Genomic DNA, 20,276 nt, shown 5'->3' on the forward strand with positions numbered 1-20,276 from the left:
TATCCAAAGGGGAAAATTGACCAAAATGACACATCAGTAAACTCTACCAGATTAGGGTCCCCTGCCCACAGATCACATCTTCAGGTAACTGGTGGCTGCATCATCACTGTTCCTTAGACTGCACTGGAAATTTCTAATGCAATCATGTAATCATTAGAGGACCCTGAGAGTTCTGCATAGCATAAGTCTCTGAGACATTTCTGGATTAAATATATGGTAAAAGGTAAAGGTAAAGGTCAGGGGTACCTAATGGTCAGGGGTGCCTTTACCTTTACCTTAAAGGTAAAGGACCCCTGACAGTTAAGTCTAGTCATGGACGACTCTGGGGTTGCGGTGCTCATCATGCTTTACTGGCCGAGGGAGCCAACATTTGTCCGCAGACAGTTTTGAGCCAACATTTGTCCGCAGACAGTTTTTTCGGGTCATGTGGCAAGCATGACTAAGCCACTTCTGGCAAAACCAGAGCAGCGCATGGAAACGCCGTTTACCTTCCCACTGGAGCAGTACCTATTTATCTACTTGCACTTTGGTGTGCTTTCGAACTGCTAGGTTGACAGGAGCTGGGACCGAGCAACGGGAGCTCACCCTGTCGCAGGGATTCAAACCGCCGACCTTCTAATTGGCAAGCCCTAGGCTCAGTGGTTTAGACCACAGCGCCACCCATGTCCCATATTAAATATATGAGTTTACCTCAATTCCTCTTATTTTTCACAATTTGGCAAGTAATTATTAAAAGTAGCTAATGAAAGCTGATGATCAAACAGTGTGAAACTCATCATTATTATTTGGAAGTAAATCGTATCTATTGAAATAAGATTTAATTCCAAAGAATTATGTGTAGGATCACAGCCTTCAAGAAATGCCTTGTCTGAAAAGCAAATTCCGCTTTCTGCTGTAACAAAGCTGTCAACTGATCCTTTGTTGATTAATCATCTTCCTTTATCACTTAATTAACATTAGCATATTACAGTATCCATAACTAGGCAATATCTGAGGTGAGGATGCTTAATGAAGACAACACAGCCTCCCTTGACAGCTGCTATTAAATTCCAAATCAAATCTCACAATTTGTAATTAAATAGTTGACCAATAGTTAATCCCATGTTACTCAATTTACTTTAATTCCCCCCGCTGCCCTTGTATAATTGTTTTGCATCAGCCACTTTTCTCTAACCATCAGAAATAGCAGCTTTTAAAAATAAACAAAGTGGAGATTCCTATGCCCTTGCATCAGCTGTAACAATAAACATTCTATCAGATACAAAAGACAACGTAGTGCTCCAAATACTTTGAGTGGCTGATAAAGGGTGGAAATGGTTGTAAAGTGAAACACAGCAATGCATGAAGTGTGAAAGTATATTTATGGCAGGAGAGGATGCAATATATTTGATGAAGAGTTGTTTATAACATCTTAATAAATATTAGAAAATAAAAAATGCACACAAGCATTGTCTTACCGGATCAAACCAAAGGGCCATCAAGTCAAGTGTTTTCTCCAAGAGCGCCTAGCCAGATGTTTTCAGTTACCCTCAAAGCAGGGAATGAAGGCAACAGCTGCTTTCACATGGCAGTTGATTTCATTTCTCCAACATTTCCCTAGCTGTTAATACGGTACCTGCATTACGTTTGAGCTTTTAGGTGACAAAAAAGGCATTTTCTGGAACTATACCAGAATATAGTGCAAGTTTAGTGCTCATTTCCATGTTATTTGCTTCAACCAAAAAATATGTTTACAAGTAATACGAAAACGAGTGCTAAACTTGTGCTATATTCCAGTAAATCATTTCCTTGCAGTTCTGTAAGTGGCTTTTGCATTGTGTGGAAGCTTAAAAATCATGTTAGGGGAAAGTCAGGAAAACGGAATGAACGGCTGTGCGTATGCAGCCTTGCGATGTAGTCTGCTATATTCCTAGAAGTGGCTTTTACATTATGTGAAATCTCAGCTACAATGCAGAAATGAACAGTTAGGGAAATGGGGAAGATGACTGTAGTCAAGGTCTTTTGCCTGCCAACCGCATCACACCTTCAGTGGTCTCCTGCCTCTACACAACCACAACTATCTGAGAGTGTGGAGCTGTGCAAATGGCTGTGCGCTGATTAACAACTGCTCAAGTCGTTGTTCACCACAGTGCCCAACTACATTTTTGAAATGGTGTTTGGAAAAAGGCTAGTTACGCTAGTACATGGATTAGGAGTATTAACATACCAAGACCAGCACGACAACTTGGCTCTTCCTATATTGCAGATTCCAAATCCATCCTGTTGTTGCCATGGAAAATGCATTCGGCTTTTCACATGAAATTCCTTCTCTTTCCAACAACGATCTCTTCTGCAGAGGTTGCAACCTTCAGAAATGGGAAGAGGATAACAGGAGTTCTCAGGGATGGAGAAGGAAGAAACCCCAGAGACTGTTAGTCTGGCCGCGGAGTGTTATCTCTGTAGTCATCAGGAGAACATCAGAGATAGCTTGTGGACATGCACGATTTCATGAGTTAAAGAAGTCTTAAGTTAGCAATTGGTTAAATTTTCATAATTTTGCACAGGAAGAAAACAGTTCTCAAGAAAGCGATGCACTTTGTTTTTTATATCACTCATGCATACCTCATAGCAGATACCATCTTAAGAAGAGGCATTCCCTCTTTGTGTGGGAAAATTAACTAACCCTCTCTAACACAGGGTTAGTTAATTATGGTAAACTTAACAGCCCCGGTCTCCTGGGCTGGTGCACAAACCACTTGCATCTCCAGGTGTCTTCTTCATTGTAGTTTCCTCAGCTCTTGCCACGGGGGGCATCAGACACACCATTTGGGGGAGTGTATGGGAGGAAAGCAATGACAAACCTAGACAGCATCTTAAAAAGCAGAGACATCACCTTGCCAACAAAGGTCCGTATAGTTAAAGCTATGGTTTTCCCAGTAGTAATGTACGGAAGTGAGAGCTGGACCATCAAGAAGGCTGATTGCCGAAGAATTGATGCTTTTGAATTATGGTGCTGGAGGAGAATCTTGAGAGTCCAATGGACTGCAAAAAGATCAAACTTATCCATCCTTAAAGAAATCAGCCCTGAGTGCTCACTGGAAGGACAGATCCTGAAGTTGAGGCTCCAGTACATTGGCCACCTCATGAGAAGAGAAGACTCCCTGGAAAAGACCCTGATGTTGGGAAAGATGGAGGGCACAAGGAGAAGGGGACGACAGAGGACGAGATGGTTGGACAGTGTTCTCGAAGCGACTGGCATGAGTTTGGCCAAACTGCGGGAGGCAGTGGAGGATAGGGGTGCCTGGCGTGCTCTGGTCCATGGGGTCACGAAGAGTCGGACATGACTGAACCACTGAACAACAACAACAACAACAAAATGTCATGAAGGGTGCATAAAAAACTAACAGAAGTTTGAGTGTGACGGCTTTTCAGGGTTAAGTACTGACACCATGCAAAGCGGAATACAGCAGGTACAATGATGCCCCTTAGTCTCCCATCACTGGCTGGCAGCTGGAATCCCTTGAACACTTAGCTGCACTGGTAATGGGATTTCAGAATTTATGCAACAATGGTTTGTCCGTCATTCCATCATTTATTTAATTGTGTAGTTCTGATGTTAAAATATTTCTTTTTATTATTAATTTATTTCTTTTATTCATTACATTTGTATACTGCCCTTCATCCGAAGACCTCATGGTGGTTCACAAACATGCTTTTTACAGCACTTCCTGGGCATGGAGTTCTGTAGGAACAGGAAATGGGTCAATGTGGGAAATGAATAGAGCCAAGTCATTTTCTTACCCATCTTCACCAAATTTGCCTTTATAAATAATACACTGACCAGCTTCTGTCAAGTGAGTGGTGATGGTAGTCAAGGCAACTGGAAAGCTGAAGTGAGGTAAAGGTGACATCCCACACGGGGGGGGGGGGAATAAAGCAGCTGTTTAAGAAAAACAGCATACAAGAGGTACTATTTTCGATACCATGTTTTCTTTCTTCTTCTTCTTCTTTTTTGAGACTTTAAAAAAAAGTTAATTTATCTCTCTCTTGTGAGCCTGTGATCTGAAAACTTTTATGGAGCCAAGGAAGACGACATGACACATTCTGACCAATCATTGCTGAGGCTCTGTTGCTGATCTGTCTCCTTTCTTTCCTTTTGGCTAGAGTTGGGTGGTGACAAACAGGAAGAATCTTTCCCCAGCATTCACCAGCTCCCCAGTACAGGATGACTGGATAGTGCTCTCCAGTTTTCTCTTTGAGGAGGGCAGCCGTTTGGAGCTATTGTTGGGGGGTGAGACTCTGCATTTCCTGACAAAGCTGTTGGTACACTTGAACCTGCAAGTACATTATTTACTGCTGGGAAATTTAAATGGCTGCTATATTGTCAGAAGGGACGCGGGTGGTGCTGTGGTCTAAACCACTGAGCCTAGGGCTTGCCGATCGGAAAGTTGGCGGTTCGAATCCATGCGATGGTGTGAGCTCCCATTGCTCGGTCCCAGCTCCTGCCAACCTAGCAGTTCAAAAGCACGTCAAAGTGCAAGTAGGTAAATAGGTGCTGCTCCAGCGAGAAGGTAAACGGTGTTTCCGTGCGCTGCTCTGGTTTCACCAGAAGCGGCTTAGTCATGCTGGCCACATGACCCGGAAAAACTGTCTGCAGACAAATGTTGGCTCCCTCGGCCAGTAAAGCAAGATAAGCGTCACAACCCCAGAATCGTTTGTGACTGGACTTAACTGTCAGGGGTCCTTTACCTTTTTTATATTGTCAGAAGGCAGAAGTGAAAACCATGAGATTTAGAACAGCCGATCAGATTTTGAATGCTTATGGCCAATGGACATCACAATATAATGCACAAAACAAGACAAAAAAATTAAGCAGGAAGTTAACATAAATTTTCAGAAATGTAAATTAGTGAATAATCAATGAGAAACCTTCTGGAGCAAACATTGGCAGTCTGAACATCTTAAAGGACATGTCTTTGTATTTTTATATCCTAGCATTAAATGCATTAAGAAACCTCGACACGCAGTTGCCTCCCACTTCAAGAAGCCCAAATGTGCCAAATGAAAACCAATTGATTCTTTTTTTGGCATCACAACATGTCGAGGGATGCTAATGAAGCAGATGAATTGGCAGCTCTGGATAATGACATTTTAAAGTCAATAGCCACAGGACAGAGGCAATGGAAGAACAAGAGTTTCATTTCTTGTTCACACAATGACCTCTGTCTCTGGCTTGGGAAGATCAGGAAAGAAGATATGGTCCTTGGATGCTTTCAGTTCTGCAGAAAATGAAGACCAAGCTATATGTGAGTGGCTTGCAGTTCCTCCTTTGAGGCTTTTTACAAAATGCAGCTGCAGAAGCCACAGTCTAAAGACCTATGGAGAGTGTGGGGCAGAAGGGGGCTTCTTAACACTGTCACATTTTCTGCTCAAAATTCCCAGCCCCCTGATTGAAATCTTGGGGAAAGGAGATAGCGGTTACTCATTAGTGTCAGATGCAGAAGAAGGTTGCATAGGATGTAAGAAATCTGTGAGGACCTGGATTGATGTTGCAGACGTTTTGATCATGATTAATAATTGTATGTGGACTTCTTGTACTTTTTCCTCAGGCAGACTGAGCTAAAAGAGCAAACAAGGTAATGAGCAAATCTGGCTTTTAGTAAAAGGAAATATTTAAGTGACTTAAAAAGCAACTATGGGCTAATTGGGCTATGCTGAGGATGTTCTTTGAGGTTGATCTGAAGTATGGGGTATTTGACAAGAGCTGAGATTTCTGTCTCAGTCTGAGCAGCTCTAGCCATGAGGAGATCACAAGGTAAACTAACTGCACTGATGAATTCAAGGTCAGCTAATGAGTTACAGTACTTCACGTTATGAGCCTCCATAAAACTCCTGTCACCAGTTGTCACATGAGTTGGATGCATGGGCCCATTACTGAGCAGTCACTAACTAAAGGGTGTGAGGACTGAGATCACAGACGACATTTTCCATCTCTCAACTTCTAATTTTCATCTCTCAGCTTCATAAACTGTTCTAATGGATCAGTTGCCACGGATCTCTGTTATATATCAACTCATCTGCAGTGAGAGGTGAAATTGGGAGGTCGAGAAGCTGTTGTAAATCTGACCTGTGCTACAACTGTGGTTTAAAACGACTATGTTAACCAACATTTAACAGTGAGATTGTGCTCCCTTCCCTGTTACTGGGAGCTGTTCCTCTGGAAAAAGGTTTATGCAGTTTAGGAACCACCAAGTTAAACAGCCCTCCATGAACAGCAACTTAGCAAGAGCATGGCAAGACTCCTGTTTTTGCTGTCTGGGGATGGAAAAAATGGACTGGGTGTGTCTTTCAAGCACCTGGCAAGCCATCACTCATGATTGGTGGGCTGTGCAATGTTCTGTGCATCACAAATTGCAGGATCCTTTGCTAGACTCTGAGGGAAAGCTGCAGCTATCTCATCTTTCACTGCTGAGGACTTGTTAAAGAGCCATGTTTACCCTCCAAGTTGCAACTTGGCAACCTTACTTAGATATGTCATCTTGTTTTCCTGCTAGTATGTCTGAGTGCCAAGTAGAAATTCAGAAAGTGATTTTTTTTTTTTAAGCGTTCAGTTGTAGAGGAAGTTTCACTAGCTGGATCGACTATTAGAGTTGGCAGTGCTTGTGTCTCAGTCACATCTATGCAGAACTAATGACTTCTTACTGCCTAAGGTGTAGGGTCTTCTCCCCAATAAATTCTGTCACTTACAATGGATGAGTATGAGCCGCGTATCGTTAATTTCGTATTTCTGTGTTGCCTTTGCAGACTCCTGTATTCTTGGCACATTGTTGATGACGTATTTGTGTGTTTAATAAAAACTGTAGTTAGCCATGCTGGCCCATTAGAAGAAAAACAAAAGCCACAGTATGTTAGTAACTTTATCACTCCCAACCAAAATGCCACAGGATCATGAGCAAGCTTTTAAATTTATGGTGTGTTGAATGTTTCAGTTAGTGAAATACTTGAAGATACTCTGAAGTACCTGGTTTTATCCCTGAGTGGAATTGTTAAGAGTCTGAGTGTGGCCTAAGTAAATTGAAGCCCACACAAGCTGTAAATTGGTACCAGACTCTGGGTTGTCTGACATTTGAATCAGATCCTTAACCTCTCTGCTTGCTCCTTAGCAGCTTTAACTGGCACTGTACTCAATCCAAAAAGAGGCAACATTTGGTCTTTGAAATTCAGGTGACAACATTAATTCAATCTATGCTACTTTCCTTCCTATCAGGTGCTCCAGTGCCATCTTCAGGTTGCCTCCTATGTTGCTTTAGAGCAGTGAAAAAATATGAGTCACTGAACATGACAGTATCTTTTTCATTGTTCAACAAATCTGATACTGATTTGGTGCCATCCATTTAGAAGATGTATGCTTCTGCACAGTGGTGAAGCTATGTGCTCCAGCACCAGGAGCAGCGTACATCTGGGGGCATGGCTGGCGCGCGTCCCTGGGGATGTGGTGCGCTGCCCGCAGGGGGTGTGGCACACGTTGTGTGCGTGCGGCAAGTGACGCGCGTCCCGGGGCATGCACAGTGAGCGGCGAGCGGCCTGGGGGTGTGCGGCAAGCGCCAGGCATCCCGGGGGGTGGGGGTGGCCGCGATGGCACCTTGGGCAGACCACCCCCTGCCCCCACCTTCATCCACCAGTGCTTCTGCAACTGCTTTAGACTTTGGAGGTAGGGGGCAAGAAATGGCAGGCACGAAAGGAAGTTCTGTGCTAAGGAGGGTGCTTTTCTTTGCACACCTGTGGACTTCGTGAAGGTACCTTGGAGATGCCACGGCTAACCTGCTTCAAGACTGTTTCCAACCCAGCCTTGCATTTCATTATCCTTTAGAGTTTGAGTGACTGGCTTTCCCCTCACTTCCCATTTGATCTCTGATCATTCTTGCAGCCCAAGCCTAAACATATTTTCTGGGAAATCCAAATGAATTCAACTGTACTTCCTTTTTTAGGACCGCAGCTGTTTGTTGCAAGTACTTTTATCTGTCCTGCTTCTTCCAACATTCAGCTGCGTTGGATGTCCACGAGTTCCAATGTTACGAGAGAGGGAGAAAAGCTTTTCTCTATCCACTTTCTCCAGGCAGTGCATAATTTTTGTGAACTTCTGTCATACTGTCCCTTGCTCACCCTTGCTCTAAACTAAAAATTTCCAAATGCTGTGACTTTTCCTCATTTTGGCTGCCCTTCTCTGAACCTTTTCCAGCTCTATAACATCATTTTGGAGGTGAGGCAGCCAGAACTGTACACAGTACTCTGGATGTGGTTGCACCATATATTTTGATGTTTGCAGTTTTACTTTCAGTTCTTTTTCTAATGATCCTTAGCACAGAGTTTGTCTTTTTCACAACTGCTGCACACTGAGTCAGTTGAGGTGAGACTGAGATATTTAAAAAGCAATCAATATACACAATGCAGTATTGAACCTGTAACTCCCAAAACTTACTTATGGATTACCTGTCTTCATGAAGATAGTGCTTGTAAAAAAAGAAAGAAAGATAGCATGGTGCCATAGTGAGCATAGAATTGTAGAGTTGGAAGGGACCATGAGGGCAATCTAGTCCAACCCCCTGCAATGTGGGAATCTTTTGCCCAGCGTGGCGCTTGGACCCACAACCCTGAAGTTAAGAGTCTCCTGTCTACTGACCGAGCTATCCCAGCTTCATAAAAAAGAGCGAAGAGCTCAAATAATTTGAAAGATGGAGAGACTGAAAGCATCTAGAAATTCAGGCTTGACTTTGAATGATGACAGGGTGCTAATGAAAGGAACATTTTATGCAAGAGTTTGATTTATTTATGAAGGCAAATGGATTAAACTCCAAGGAAGATCCCCCAAAGGTGGCAATAGTTCTAAGCGCTGCAGACAATGAAGCTGCTTCATTATTTAACAGCTTTAAACCGTCAGGCTGAGATCACAGCAAATGTAATTTAATAATTCAAATTGTTTTTTGTTTTCGGGACTTTCTTAAAAGTAACCCCAGCCTTGCAGATAAGCCCAAGGTTGTTTTTGTTGTCTTCCATGCAACATGTTTTTATTTAGCACAGGGGTAGGGAACCTTAGGCTGAATGTGGCCCTCCGGATTTCCCTATCTGGCCCTCGGGACTCTGTCCAGTCCACGCCCCTCTGGATCACAAGCCTTGCTGGTCCTGCTTTGTGCCTAGAGTATTCTGGGAAGAGGGAATGGTTGTTGAACCACTCTGGGAATTGCAGCACTGGGAAGGGAGTAGGGGGTCTCTTAACCACCCCTAGCACCCTTAGCAAACTGCAGCCCCCAAGATCCATGACTGTTTAAAGTGGTACCCTAGTGCTTTAAATGTATGCTGTGAATGTGGCTGTAGTGAGAGATGCTTGCATTGGTGATCCGCAGCCACTGACACGTATCACACATAATTCTACTCTCTCTCTCTCCCCCCCCCCCTCTCTCTCTTTCCTGTCAAAGTCATTTGGTCCCAGGCCTGTAGAAAAAGTAATTTTATAGCAAATGTCACACAATTGTATTATCCACAGATTTCCAGCCTCAAAAACTCCCCTGGAATATGGGCGAAATTTTTCATCTCATGTGAATTAACATTTTGTGTATCTGTAACTGAATTGCAGTATACAAACTGCAGGCACCCTCTCATCGTTTCTCATTTCCCGGCCAGGAGATGGAATTTGTGTGCAAAAGAAGCAAGTGATGTATGAGCCTATTGGTCTATATACTGTATTCCGGTGCCGGGAAGCCATTATTCTCTAGGATTACTGGGTGATATCCAGTAAGTCATACTCATACTGAATGAATTACTCAGTTCCATTCATTTCATTGGGTCTATACTGGATACCAACCATTTACCACTGAAGTAGGGATGTAAAAAAAACCAACAACAACCTAGCTTGGTTGAAGAAATCTGGATGCATTAAAAGCCTTATACTGCTAATAAAAACATACTTTTATCAAACACTTGAAAGAACACATACTTTTTTATAATCTTCATTTTTCCCAAGGCTCTGTGAAGCAGGATTCATAGACCATGTAACTCCCTCCCTAGAGAAGCCAAACTGGCTCCCTCTTTGTTGTCCTTCCGCCTGCAGGTGATTGCACCATGAGTCTTCTTTCTGGCCTATTTTTGAAACGACCCTCAAGGAAATAGCTGTCAATCAAGTGTACATCATGCAGGAGTCTCCTGTGCAGATCATACTTATATGCAAGATTTATTCAGCAGCCTTTCACCCAGTCTGCTGAGAGACCTTTGTCATGTGCATGTCCCTTGACTGTCACCAACTCAAGACTGAGAAAGAAGTTGATGTTTGGAAGGTTTAATCGTTAAATTGAGTTGGTTAATTTTTATTTACACTCTTTGCAGCTTGTGAGTCTCTTAAAATATGCAGAAGGTGAATTGCATTTGGCTTGTGCCCACATGGAGAGATGTTGGATCAACTTGTTACTAAACTGAGCTTGAATTAGGGAGCAAATCATGAGCCCATTGGGCAAAGTCTAAGCCTCTGCTGGATTTCTGGTCCCCAAGATATTAGGTGGTTGCATGACATTCATGGCACTGAGCTCTGGAGTAATAAGGTAAGACTCCTATTGATTGGTAGCTCTTTACAGCCTGCACCTTGCAATCATATCAGTTCTGTTTCGGGTCATTTTGGCCCTTCAGAGAATGACATAAAGCAGGAATTCTACACATCATTATTTGCCTGTGTGCAGTTATGGGCTATGTGAAAGCTAATAAACTTGAGTCTGAATCCCAACAAGATGGAGACCTTGCCGGCAAGTGGTTCCCAGGTCCAGGAATTGAAACATTTATCTGTTCCAGATGGGGTTGCAACCCTTTGAAGGAGCAGGTGCTGGCTGGATACATCTTTGTTGCTTGGGGTGCCTATTACCAGCGTCAGTTGATAGTGCATCTGTGTCCTTTGCTGGTTAGGCATAGCTTGATTACTGCTGTCCATGCATTGATAACCTTGCGGTTAGACTGCTGTAATGCACTGTGTGTGAGGGTACCCTTGTGTTTGGTCAGGAAGCTACAGCTAGTGAGTGGAGTGTCTAAGTTATACATACCTGGGCTAAAACAACAATACTGCATGTTAGTTTCAGAACCATGTTGATTGTTTCGTTACTGAATTATGATGTTCGAAAGCACGTCAAAGTGCAAGTAGATAAATAGGTACCACTCCAGCGGGAAGGTAAATGGTGTTTCCGTGCGCTGCTCTGAATCACCAGAAGCGGCTTAATCATACTGGCCACATGACCTGGAAACTGTACACCACCTCCCTTGACCAGTAAAGTGAGATGAGTGCCTGAACCCCAAAGTCGTCCGCGACTGGACCTAACAGTCAGGGGTCCCTTTACCTTTACCTTTTTAAACAACCTGAAACTCAGAGGTTTCCTACGATCTTCAGAAAAGGCCTTGATGGCTACACTGTGGTTGATGGGTTGTCATCTTGGGTTATCATGAAAATGAGCCTTCTGTGTAGTGGGACCGATTATCGTGAACATCCTTCCTCATGCAATTTGGTGGGCACCCACTGTGGCGGGCTTCAAAGAATTACTGAAAACTTGCTTGTTCCACCAGACTTTCCCTTACTTTTAATTATCTAATACACTGCTTGCATTTTTCTGTTTCCATGTTTTGCTGGACACTTTTTATTCAACAAACCTAATTTTATTGGATTTTTTATTGCATTTTGATATTGCATATTTCCTTTTTGCTTGTGATTTTATGATTGCAATCGACACAAATCTCTGAGAGATTTTGTCATATTAAGCGGTATATAAACTACATTAACAGATTATTTATAATCTGTGCAGTACAATCTTCTGCAAGCCTACCCAGAAGTGAGTCCCACTGTGTTCAATGGGGCTTTTTCTCAAGTAGGGATGCAAGAAGGCATTGTTTTCCATTCTGCCCAATATTGGTCGCATGCGGAGCACTGTTTCTGTTCCACTGCCCTTCATCTCCTGCCAAAAGCTATGTTATTTGTCTCACTGTCTGCTGAAGCAAAATTACATAATTTGCACAATTAATTATGTAAATCACCTTGCCATTACATCACTCCAGCTCATTCATTTCACTGCAAAGGAGACACAATGCAGACATAGTCGGGGCTAGGGGAAACTGTAACCAATTACATATTGTTTGCCAGCTCAAAGCAATAACGACGACAGTGAATACCAATCATATTGACTGGATTGATTTCCTCTATGGACATAGCTGGTGTTCACGTATTCTTCCTATTTTCTGCTCCTGTTTCCGTCAGAATTTTCTGACCCCTCCTCTCATGTAAATGTGTATAGGATCGTAGCCTTAGCGTTTTAGCAGTTTAGGAAATCCTGTGTTCTATCTTCCTTTTAAGATACAAAAGATGGTGTAGGATGGGAGAAATATAAATATAACTCTGTGGCATGGAGTCTGTGCATTGCGTGAAGCTGGGATGCCTTCCTCTGTCTGCCTGTGATTGTCTGCATATTGTTATAATGCAGGCATTAGCAGCCGAATTCTTCAGAAAAGCCTTTGACAACCTGCTGGCAGGGGGTTGATAGAGGACACTCAATTGGTGAAGTCTGCTCTTCAATATGTGTTGTTGTTGTTGTTGTTGTTGCAGCATTTATATCTAATCTTTTTCTCCAAGGAGCATACATGGTACTCCTTATCCTCATTAATCCCCATAATAACCCTGTGAGGTAGGTTACGCTGAGAGAGGTAGTGACTGATCCAAAGTGAGTTTCATGGCCAAGTGGGGATTTGAACCCTGGTCTCCCAGGTCCTAACACTCTAACGAGGAAACCACAATGTTGCTGTGTTGCTGTTCCTCTTAAAGATCCTCCATGACTCACTGCAAACTCATTTGTCTATTCACTAGAAAGGTGAAGGAGGACACAGTCAGGAAACAAGGAATCTCATTATCAGTAGAGTAGGTGGCAAGAAGCAGAACTTTGACCTTATCAGGAGGGTGGAAAGACAGCTTCCCCACCCATTCTGCCTAGGACTGGGAGGTAGTCTCAGGACTTCGGTTTTCAGACCCGTTTTCATGTGTACTTTCTGTTGCTGCCCGGAATTGAGATTTTAAATGGTAGGATATTGCCTGTGTCCAACTCTTCTACATTTTTATCTGGAGTATTGCTGCATCAGAACATATCCGAGACCCTTATATTTGGCTTTCAGCTGACCACTGAGATTGGGAGTGAAGGGTGTTCCATATTTAAAATATAGTTAACACAAAATGGAAGGAGAAAGCCCAGGGGCCAACAAACTTTTTCAGCAGGGGGCCGGTCCACTGTCCCTCAGACCTTGTGGGGGGCCGGACTATACTTTGAAAAAAAAAATATGAACAAATTCCTATGCCCCACAAATAACCCAGAGATGCATTTTAAATAAAAGCACACATTCTAATGTAAAAACACGCTGATTCCTGGACTGTCCGCAGGTCAGATTTAGAAGGTGATTGGGCCGCATCCGGCCCCCGGGCCTTAGTTTGGGGACCCCTGTCTTAACCACTACTTTGCAGGGCTTCTATTCACTTACCTGAAATCCCATTAACAGAGTACATTGTTTTGTTGATACAAAGGAATATAGCTTATCTGTTTCTGAGACCCTCTTTTTGCATAGAAACAAAGGGAATTAGATGAAAGCACAGTTAGTTTCAAGATGCAGAATGTGTGAACTTGAGCGCTGCTTGATGTTTGAAACCCCCTGACACAAGATCTGTATATTTATCTCTGGAGAAGATACAGGGACCTTTGGTTGTTGATTTGGTGTCAAGATTTAAACCCTTGGAAGTGGGAAGTTAAGAAATAAAGAAAAGCATGCACACAAAAGACCTTGTTACAGGGCAGTGCCCATCCATGAGGCAAAGTGAGGCGACTGCCTCAGGCAGCAGGATCTGCAGGGGAAGCAGCTGAGGCTCCCAAGGAATGCATTGCCCCCACTGCAGCAGTTGCAGCAACAGCTGTGGCATACTCCCTGGAGGACAGATCTGCCTCCTTCTCAGTAGCCCCCACCATGCTGCCTCTACAACTGCCTCTTGGCAAATAGGAGGCACTGCTGATCTCCCACCCTTGTTCCCTGTGTATACAGTATCTTTATCTCCCCCCCCCCCCCGTTCCTGATGTAGATCTTCACTCACTCCTTCTTCCCTGACTGGGGCGGGGAGTGCCATTTTGTGGTTTGCTTCAGGTGCCAAATTGTCTTGGGCCAGCCCTGCCTTGTTGACTTTTCGGTAGCTCTTTTGCTGAGTCCTCAAAATTGGGGGGGGGGGCATGTGACACTCTTGTTTTTTTCACTGCCACAGATGTGCTTATTGTTGTGTATTGATTCAATGGTTTTTATATCTGTATTACTATTGTCTGTATTCGCATTAGGATAAAGTAACTGCCTCTCTGTTCCAGAAGGAACAGCTACTATTGGTTTATTTAAGCTGCTGTATTTGGATCCTCAGTCTTAGTGGTTCCCACCTAAAAGCAGCTTTGTGATTGCTTGAGATTGTTCCCTCCAAAATATATCATTTCTAGCCAGTCTTCTGTCCCTATAAATGTAGCGTCCCTGTCCTCAGTCTCCAGTCTTGTTTGCCTGAATAAAGAGTGTTACATGAAGAAGCTGTCTCCTGCCTGCTATGTCAGAAAGCTGAAATCACTTACTGAAATCACTAACCCCACGTTACAACACTTATCACCCCTTCTGCCTCACCCATGCTTTTCCTGGGTGTAGACTTCTTGGAAAATTGAAGGCCCTACTGTAGTTTTGAGGTCGCAAATTGAGCAATTCATTCCTGATGTCGGTTTGCACGCCGACGATGCAAACTGGGCAAAGTTTAAGTACTTTTGCAAAGAACTTGCATACTACAGGTGCAGTGCAACTAAATGTTGTGACGCATCATTCTTTACACCCAGTGAGGTGTGTTCCTGTTCAAGATATCAGTCAGCCAGCCCCCCCCCCCCCAGGAGGTGATTTGCAAAGAAAGGAGGCAAGATGGGATGTACATGTTGGAGGGAGTGGTCATAGAATTGTAGCGCTGGAACAGACCCCAGGTGCCATCTGGCCCAAACCCCAGCCTAAGACTAGTGGTTAGAAAGATACTAGAAATTCAAAGATAGCTGGGAGTTTTTATGTACCTCGGACATTCCAGCCGGAAGCTAAATATAGTGCTTATAGGGATGGATGGATGGATAGATAGATAGATAGATAGATAGATAGTAGGAAATGAGCAGTGTTGGCCAGGTGGTCCTGAGAGCAATACTGTGTGAAACAGGAACAGCAGGGAACTTCAAACCACTTCCTTTTGCCTCCAGTGAAGGTTCCGCACAAGATTTCAGCAGCTGGAAAGCAAAGTATGACATCTTGTGGTCAGAGTCTATAATTCTCCAACAAAAATATAACCCACTTAAACTTGATCCTTAGCTCACTTACTTTTTGTTATTTATGCTGTATATTTCTTGTGCGGTTCTGTTGTTTTAAATTATTGTTCGTTGCTTTCATACATTTTGAAAAAAAAAAAAAAAAACCCAAAAACCCCCCACAACCCTGTATAGAGCAATTTTAAGAAAAGAGAAGAGAAGAGAAAAGGGTTTTGTTATTGGGTTGCTAGACTTAAGGTCAGGGAGACCTGGGTTCAAATCCACGCCTAGCCATGAAGCTTGCTTGTGGCAATTCACAATCTCTCACCTTAGCCTACCTCACAGGATTGATGTGATGATAAAATGTCGTGAGCGGGGAGATCTATGTATGCTGCCTTGAGTTCCTTGGAGTCAAGGTGGGATATAAATGCAGTTAATGAGACTAATAGCAAGAATAATGACCAAGCAGTAAGTTTTCCATCTCCTTGGATGGTGTCCAGTCATACGGTGCCTGTGCCATGCGGACAGTGATGGATTCGGGACAAAGTGATATGTAGAAAACAGTGATTGTTCAACACAGGGTTGATGCCTTTTTTTGGTCTGTCACTCCAGAAATGTTTGTTCTGGAACTGAGTAAGGTGTCAGCAAGAGAAATGCCATGCCATTGCCAAATTGTACTTCAAAACATTATTTATTATTCAACCAGGAAATTGCTTCTGAGTGCATACAGGGGCCGCTACCAGTCTATGTTCACTTTCGCCTTGTGATCACAGTGAAATATTGCTGAAGGATAAGTGCATGCAGTGGTGGATGTGAATGTGCTGAACAGATCATAGAGATCTTGGTACATCTGGTTTGGGGTTTCAGCTACTGGCTTCATTTTCACCTAACACGGAGCTCAAACCATGCGTGACCAAGAGACAAACAACCATGCATGTACCTGTGAGGGATCCTATTCCCTCCCCTTTCGATACTTCCCCAACCGTGACTCTCCCTAAGTTTCACTGACAACTAGGATGAATCCTTCAGTGTTTATATGGGAGTTGTCTCTGGGGTACCTCAGTGCTTTACGTTTGAAAACCTCTTGCCACTTAAGGTATCTCCCTCCCAGGGTTCCCACCTACTGCAGTTTGCCTTCACTTTAGGCAACTACGTGGCACACTTGGCTTCACTGTCCAGCCCTCTCTATGACAGGAGAATAAGCAAACGGTTTCCTCTTCCACAGGAAAACTTTGTTCTCTCCTCTTAGTCACACCTCTTAAGGTACTGATACACTGCCACAGTCAGCGAACGTTTAAGCACATTTAACTTTATTAGGTAACTTGAAAACATGGATGTCTTGAGTTATTACTGGTACAAATCTTCTTATATAATTCAGCTCAGTTATAATCTTTCCTGCATCCCGTTAGCAATGGTAATGACCTTTCCTCCCATTCCCCAAAGCCTAACCTCGCAGTTTCTCTTTCTAAACCTCCACACCCAACTGCCAAACCCCCAACTGCCTTTCAAGGTTGTTCCCCCTCCTTTTAGAATGCCAACTAGCTCCGCCTCCCAGGGAACACCTACCTAAAATGGGAGTGATAGGTTAACCCCTGATGAACCAGGCATTATTCCGCCACAGTACCCAGATAGAATTTTTATATTATTTATTGCATTTGATTCTCACCATCTTCTCCAATGAGCTCATAGTGGGGTGCACAGTTCCTCCCCATATCATTTAATAGCCATAACAACCCTGAGAGGTAGGTTAGACTGAGAGGCAGTGACTACCCCAGGGCACCCCCAGTGAGCTTCACATGGCTGAGTGGGGATTTGAACCCTGGTCTCCCAGGTCCTAGTCTGACACTCTAAACCACTACACCACACAGGCTTTCAATATATCAGCTGTTTCACCTCTCCCTTGGTCCTGCTGCCACCCCCAAAACCTGGAACTAAACCATGGTTTGTCTTAGTATTACATGTAAACCCAGGCTTGTGGTTTACCTCCCCGAGAAAACCGTGTGCCGTAAACCAAGAACAAAAAAACCTTGATGACAGCTCTTGCTTTGCTGGCAACAAGGGAAACCACAAGCCCAGATTCACACGTAACTGTGTAGTGTGGTAGCAGTATGACCTAGGGAGGTGTGGACCAGCCGGTATTTTCAGTCTCTTTACCTGCATGCTTGTTCATTCTCACTGAAATATACCGTACTTTAGTTTGCTGTTGCATATGAACCAGACAAATACTGTACCTCAGAGCTGAGGAGCTAGTGAATGATGCTCTGTCATTCATGCCACCACATGAACAGAGTACAGAGTTGTTATCCTTGGAATGAAACTAATTTGGATGGACCAGTGGAGTAAATCTTGGTAAGGGTCATTTTACAGCATTGGCTTTGTGATGGTATTGGCCATTATTTCAGTTTTTCTTCTGGAGCCAAGCACTGATTTCAAGCTTATTTTGAGAGCTGGATAACAAAACTGAAATTAACAGTTCGGAACTGAAACCCAACCCAGTCCAATAAAATTCATCTGGCACTATTTAAAATCCTAGAGTTGAAGGTGAGAGTTGAAGGACATTTTGGGAGCAGAATGTTTGAGCTTTCTCTTCTACCAGTTTCATAATTTCTCATTGGCCTTGTGATTACTTACAAACATACTGCCCTAAAATGAAATGTCGGGCATATTTCCGCAAGCTTGAGGGCTGGGATTTCTTTGTAAAAAATACATCACAGGCATATGAAGATTCTAATAAAAGATTTGGGAAAGCACACTGAATATGTAATGGGATGGGATGCTGGAAATTGCCCACCCCTTTTGCAGTTGATGGTCCTTATTCCTTCTAAAGCTCTTATCAACTAGGTTAGACATTTAAAAAATAAAATAAAAACAAGAGTTATGCAGATTTATTTCTTATTGGTTATTAGAATGGAAATTGGATTGACTTAATGAAAAAAAGTTTTTTACGTGTGTTTTTTTTTATAAACTTAATCCCTCTAGAATAATTTTACTTTTGACTGAGATAAGCAGTCCCATTGTAAAACCCACTTGCTTACTGAGATGTGTGTCTCCAGGCCACACCCTGTTCCTGTGAGCGTAATACACTTCAGCTGTTTTGAAATTTTGTATTTTTAATTGTTGTAACCCACCCTGGGGCCTGCTGCTGAAGGGTGGGTAATAAATTTAATAAAAATCAACAACACTTGTGCCTCATATCGTGCTTGTTTCTCCAGCAGCCAACAGAGCAGCCAGCAGAGCAGTCATGATGATGACCCATCCCGATTCCTGAGCCCCCGAATGCGTGACGACGGGTAAGTTACTGGAGGAAATGACAATGGCTGTTCAGTGCAGGGAAGGCCCATGGCTCAAGGGTGGATGCTGTGTATTCAGGAAGTGCCAGTTCTTTGCGTGTTGACTCCAAAGCAAGTCCCAGCGAGTTCAGTGGGGGCTTATTTCCAGGGAAATGGTGCAAAGGCATGTGTGTAATGATGACAAGTGTCAGCCCCACAACCAAAAGAGTCTTGTCGCTTGTGCCTGCCTATCGATGGGGAGTCCTAAGCAGGACGTCCAATGTTGGACAAAGTGCATTGGGTGGGAGGAGAAGGAGGTCTTTAAGACACCCAGGTCCAAAGATCTTTAGGATTTTAAATGTAAGAACCAGCACCTTAAATTGAGACTGAAAATGATCAGGTATCCAATGCAAATCAAACAGGGCTCTAGTTATAACCATCTGGAATATTTTGGAGCAGTTGGAGTTTCTTGACACCTTTCCTTTCGATACAAATTTCTTTTACTGCTGGTGTTCTGGCTAGGATGCAAGTAGCTACTTTAGGTATGTCCAAGGGTTTGGACATGTTTATTCCCCCCCCCCCCGCTTTTTAATGTGCTGTAGAACAAACAGCTTTTAAATTTCCACTCCCAGAGCAATTCTCTGTATGTCTGCTGGAGTGAGACCCATAAAACTCAGTGGTGCCTACTGCCAGGTTTGAGGGACTGCAGAAATTGGCCGTGTGAGATCAGGAGTGTGGCAGTGGCAGCTCCTGTTCAGGAAACCCAAAGCCACCTTGAGCATGTGGAACTAGATGTGGAATGATTTGAATTTGGAGCACACTTTCCAAGTCTAGATAATTACTGTGTGTATATTGGGTTTATTTCCATCTTTTACTTCATTCTAATTTCCCAATGGCAAAAGCTGAGATATGCTTAGGTATGCTCTCAGCTTCATCTCTAGCAAAAGCTATATTTGCAATTACTGCTTGAACAAATGTAAGGCGTTTGCAATGCAATCCTACGCATGTCTGCTCAGAAGTAAGTCCCAGTTAAGTTCAGCGAGGCTGAGTCCCAAGGAATATGAGAATATGCAACTTTACACTTTTAAATTTCATAGAAGATAAAAAGAGTAAAATTTCAATCTGCCAAATCAGGGCAGGTTAATTGTAGTTTGTGAGGTTCATTTTGGTGGTCTGCAGTGTGTCTGTAAAGATAGGATTAAAAATCACACAGTGTCTAGCACAGGCAACTACTATTGCTACAGCAGGCAGAAAAATCTTGAAGTAGCCCATTCAGAGCCTCAGCAGTTTTAAAATGGTCCAGGGGGGGGGGGTGAAATTTGGGAATCACTTTGCTAAGTTATGTACAATGCATTTCATGTTCTCAAAGTGGTAAAGGAGTTTAGCTTTGATAAGAAAGTAAATATTGCATGTATTTCAAAGTTTCTTGAAATTTTCATTCCCCCCTCCATTAAAAATACTGGTTCCCCACCCCACTCCATGACTTCAGATTTTCCAGAAATTCCGCATCTCTCCTGTGTGTGCTGCCCATTCATCTTTCAGTAATGGAATGTCCTTGGGTTCATTGTACAAAGTCAGTTACCCAAGCAAAGACAATTATCGTTGCAGGGGGCGTTTCAGTATATATTTTATTTAGCATAAATCTGAAAATGTCAACCCTAGCTAAAGGAGGTGGGGG

At 43.2% G+C, this 20,276-nt stretch overlaps 1 protein-coding gene across 8 annotated transcripts in view; it reads left to right on the forward strand.

Moving 5' to 3' along the window:
• Positions 1-20,276, forward strand: part of GRAMD1B (GRAM domain containing 1B) — a 212,195-nt gene that overhangs the window by 69,929 nt on the left and 121,990 nt on the right. For 7 of the 8 annotated variants that reach the window (XM_033172641.1, XM_033172640.1, XM_033172634.1 and 4 more), the window contains exon 2: positions 18,542-18,619. In XM_033172641.1, the coding sequence (XP_033028532.1) occupies positions 18,542-18,619 (78 nt within the window). The remainder of the gene's footprint in view (positions 1-18,541; positions 18,620-20,276) is intronic. The other variant, XM_033172635.1, reaches the window with a different exon arrangement.

This window comes from Lacerta agilis, chromosome 15 (assembly GCF_009819535.1).
Source record: "Lacerta agilis isolate rLacAgi1 chromosome 15, rLacAgi1.pri, whole genome shotgun sequence".
Classification (NCBI taxonomy): domain Eukaryota; kingdom Metazoa; phylum Chordata; class Lepidosauria; order Squamata; family Lacertidae; genus Lacerta; species Lacerta agilis.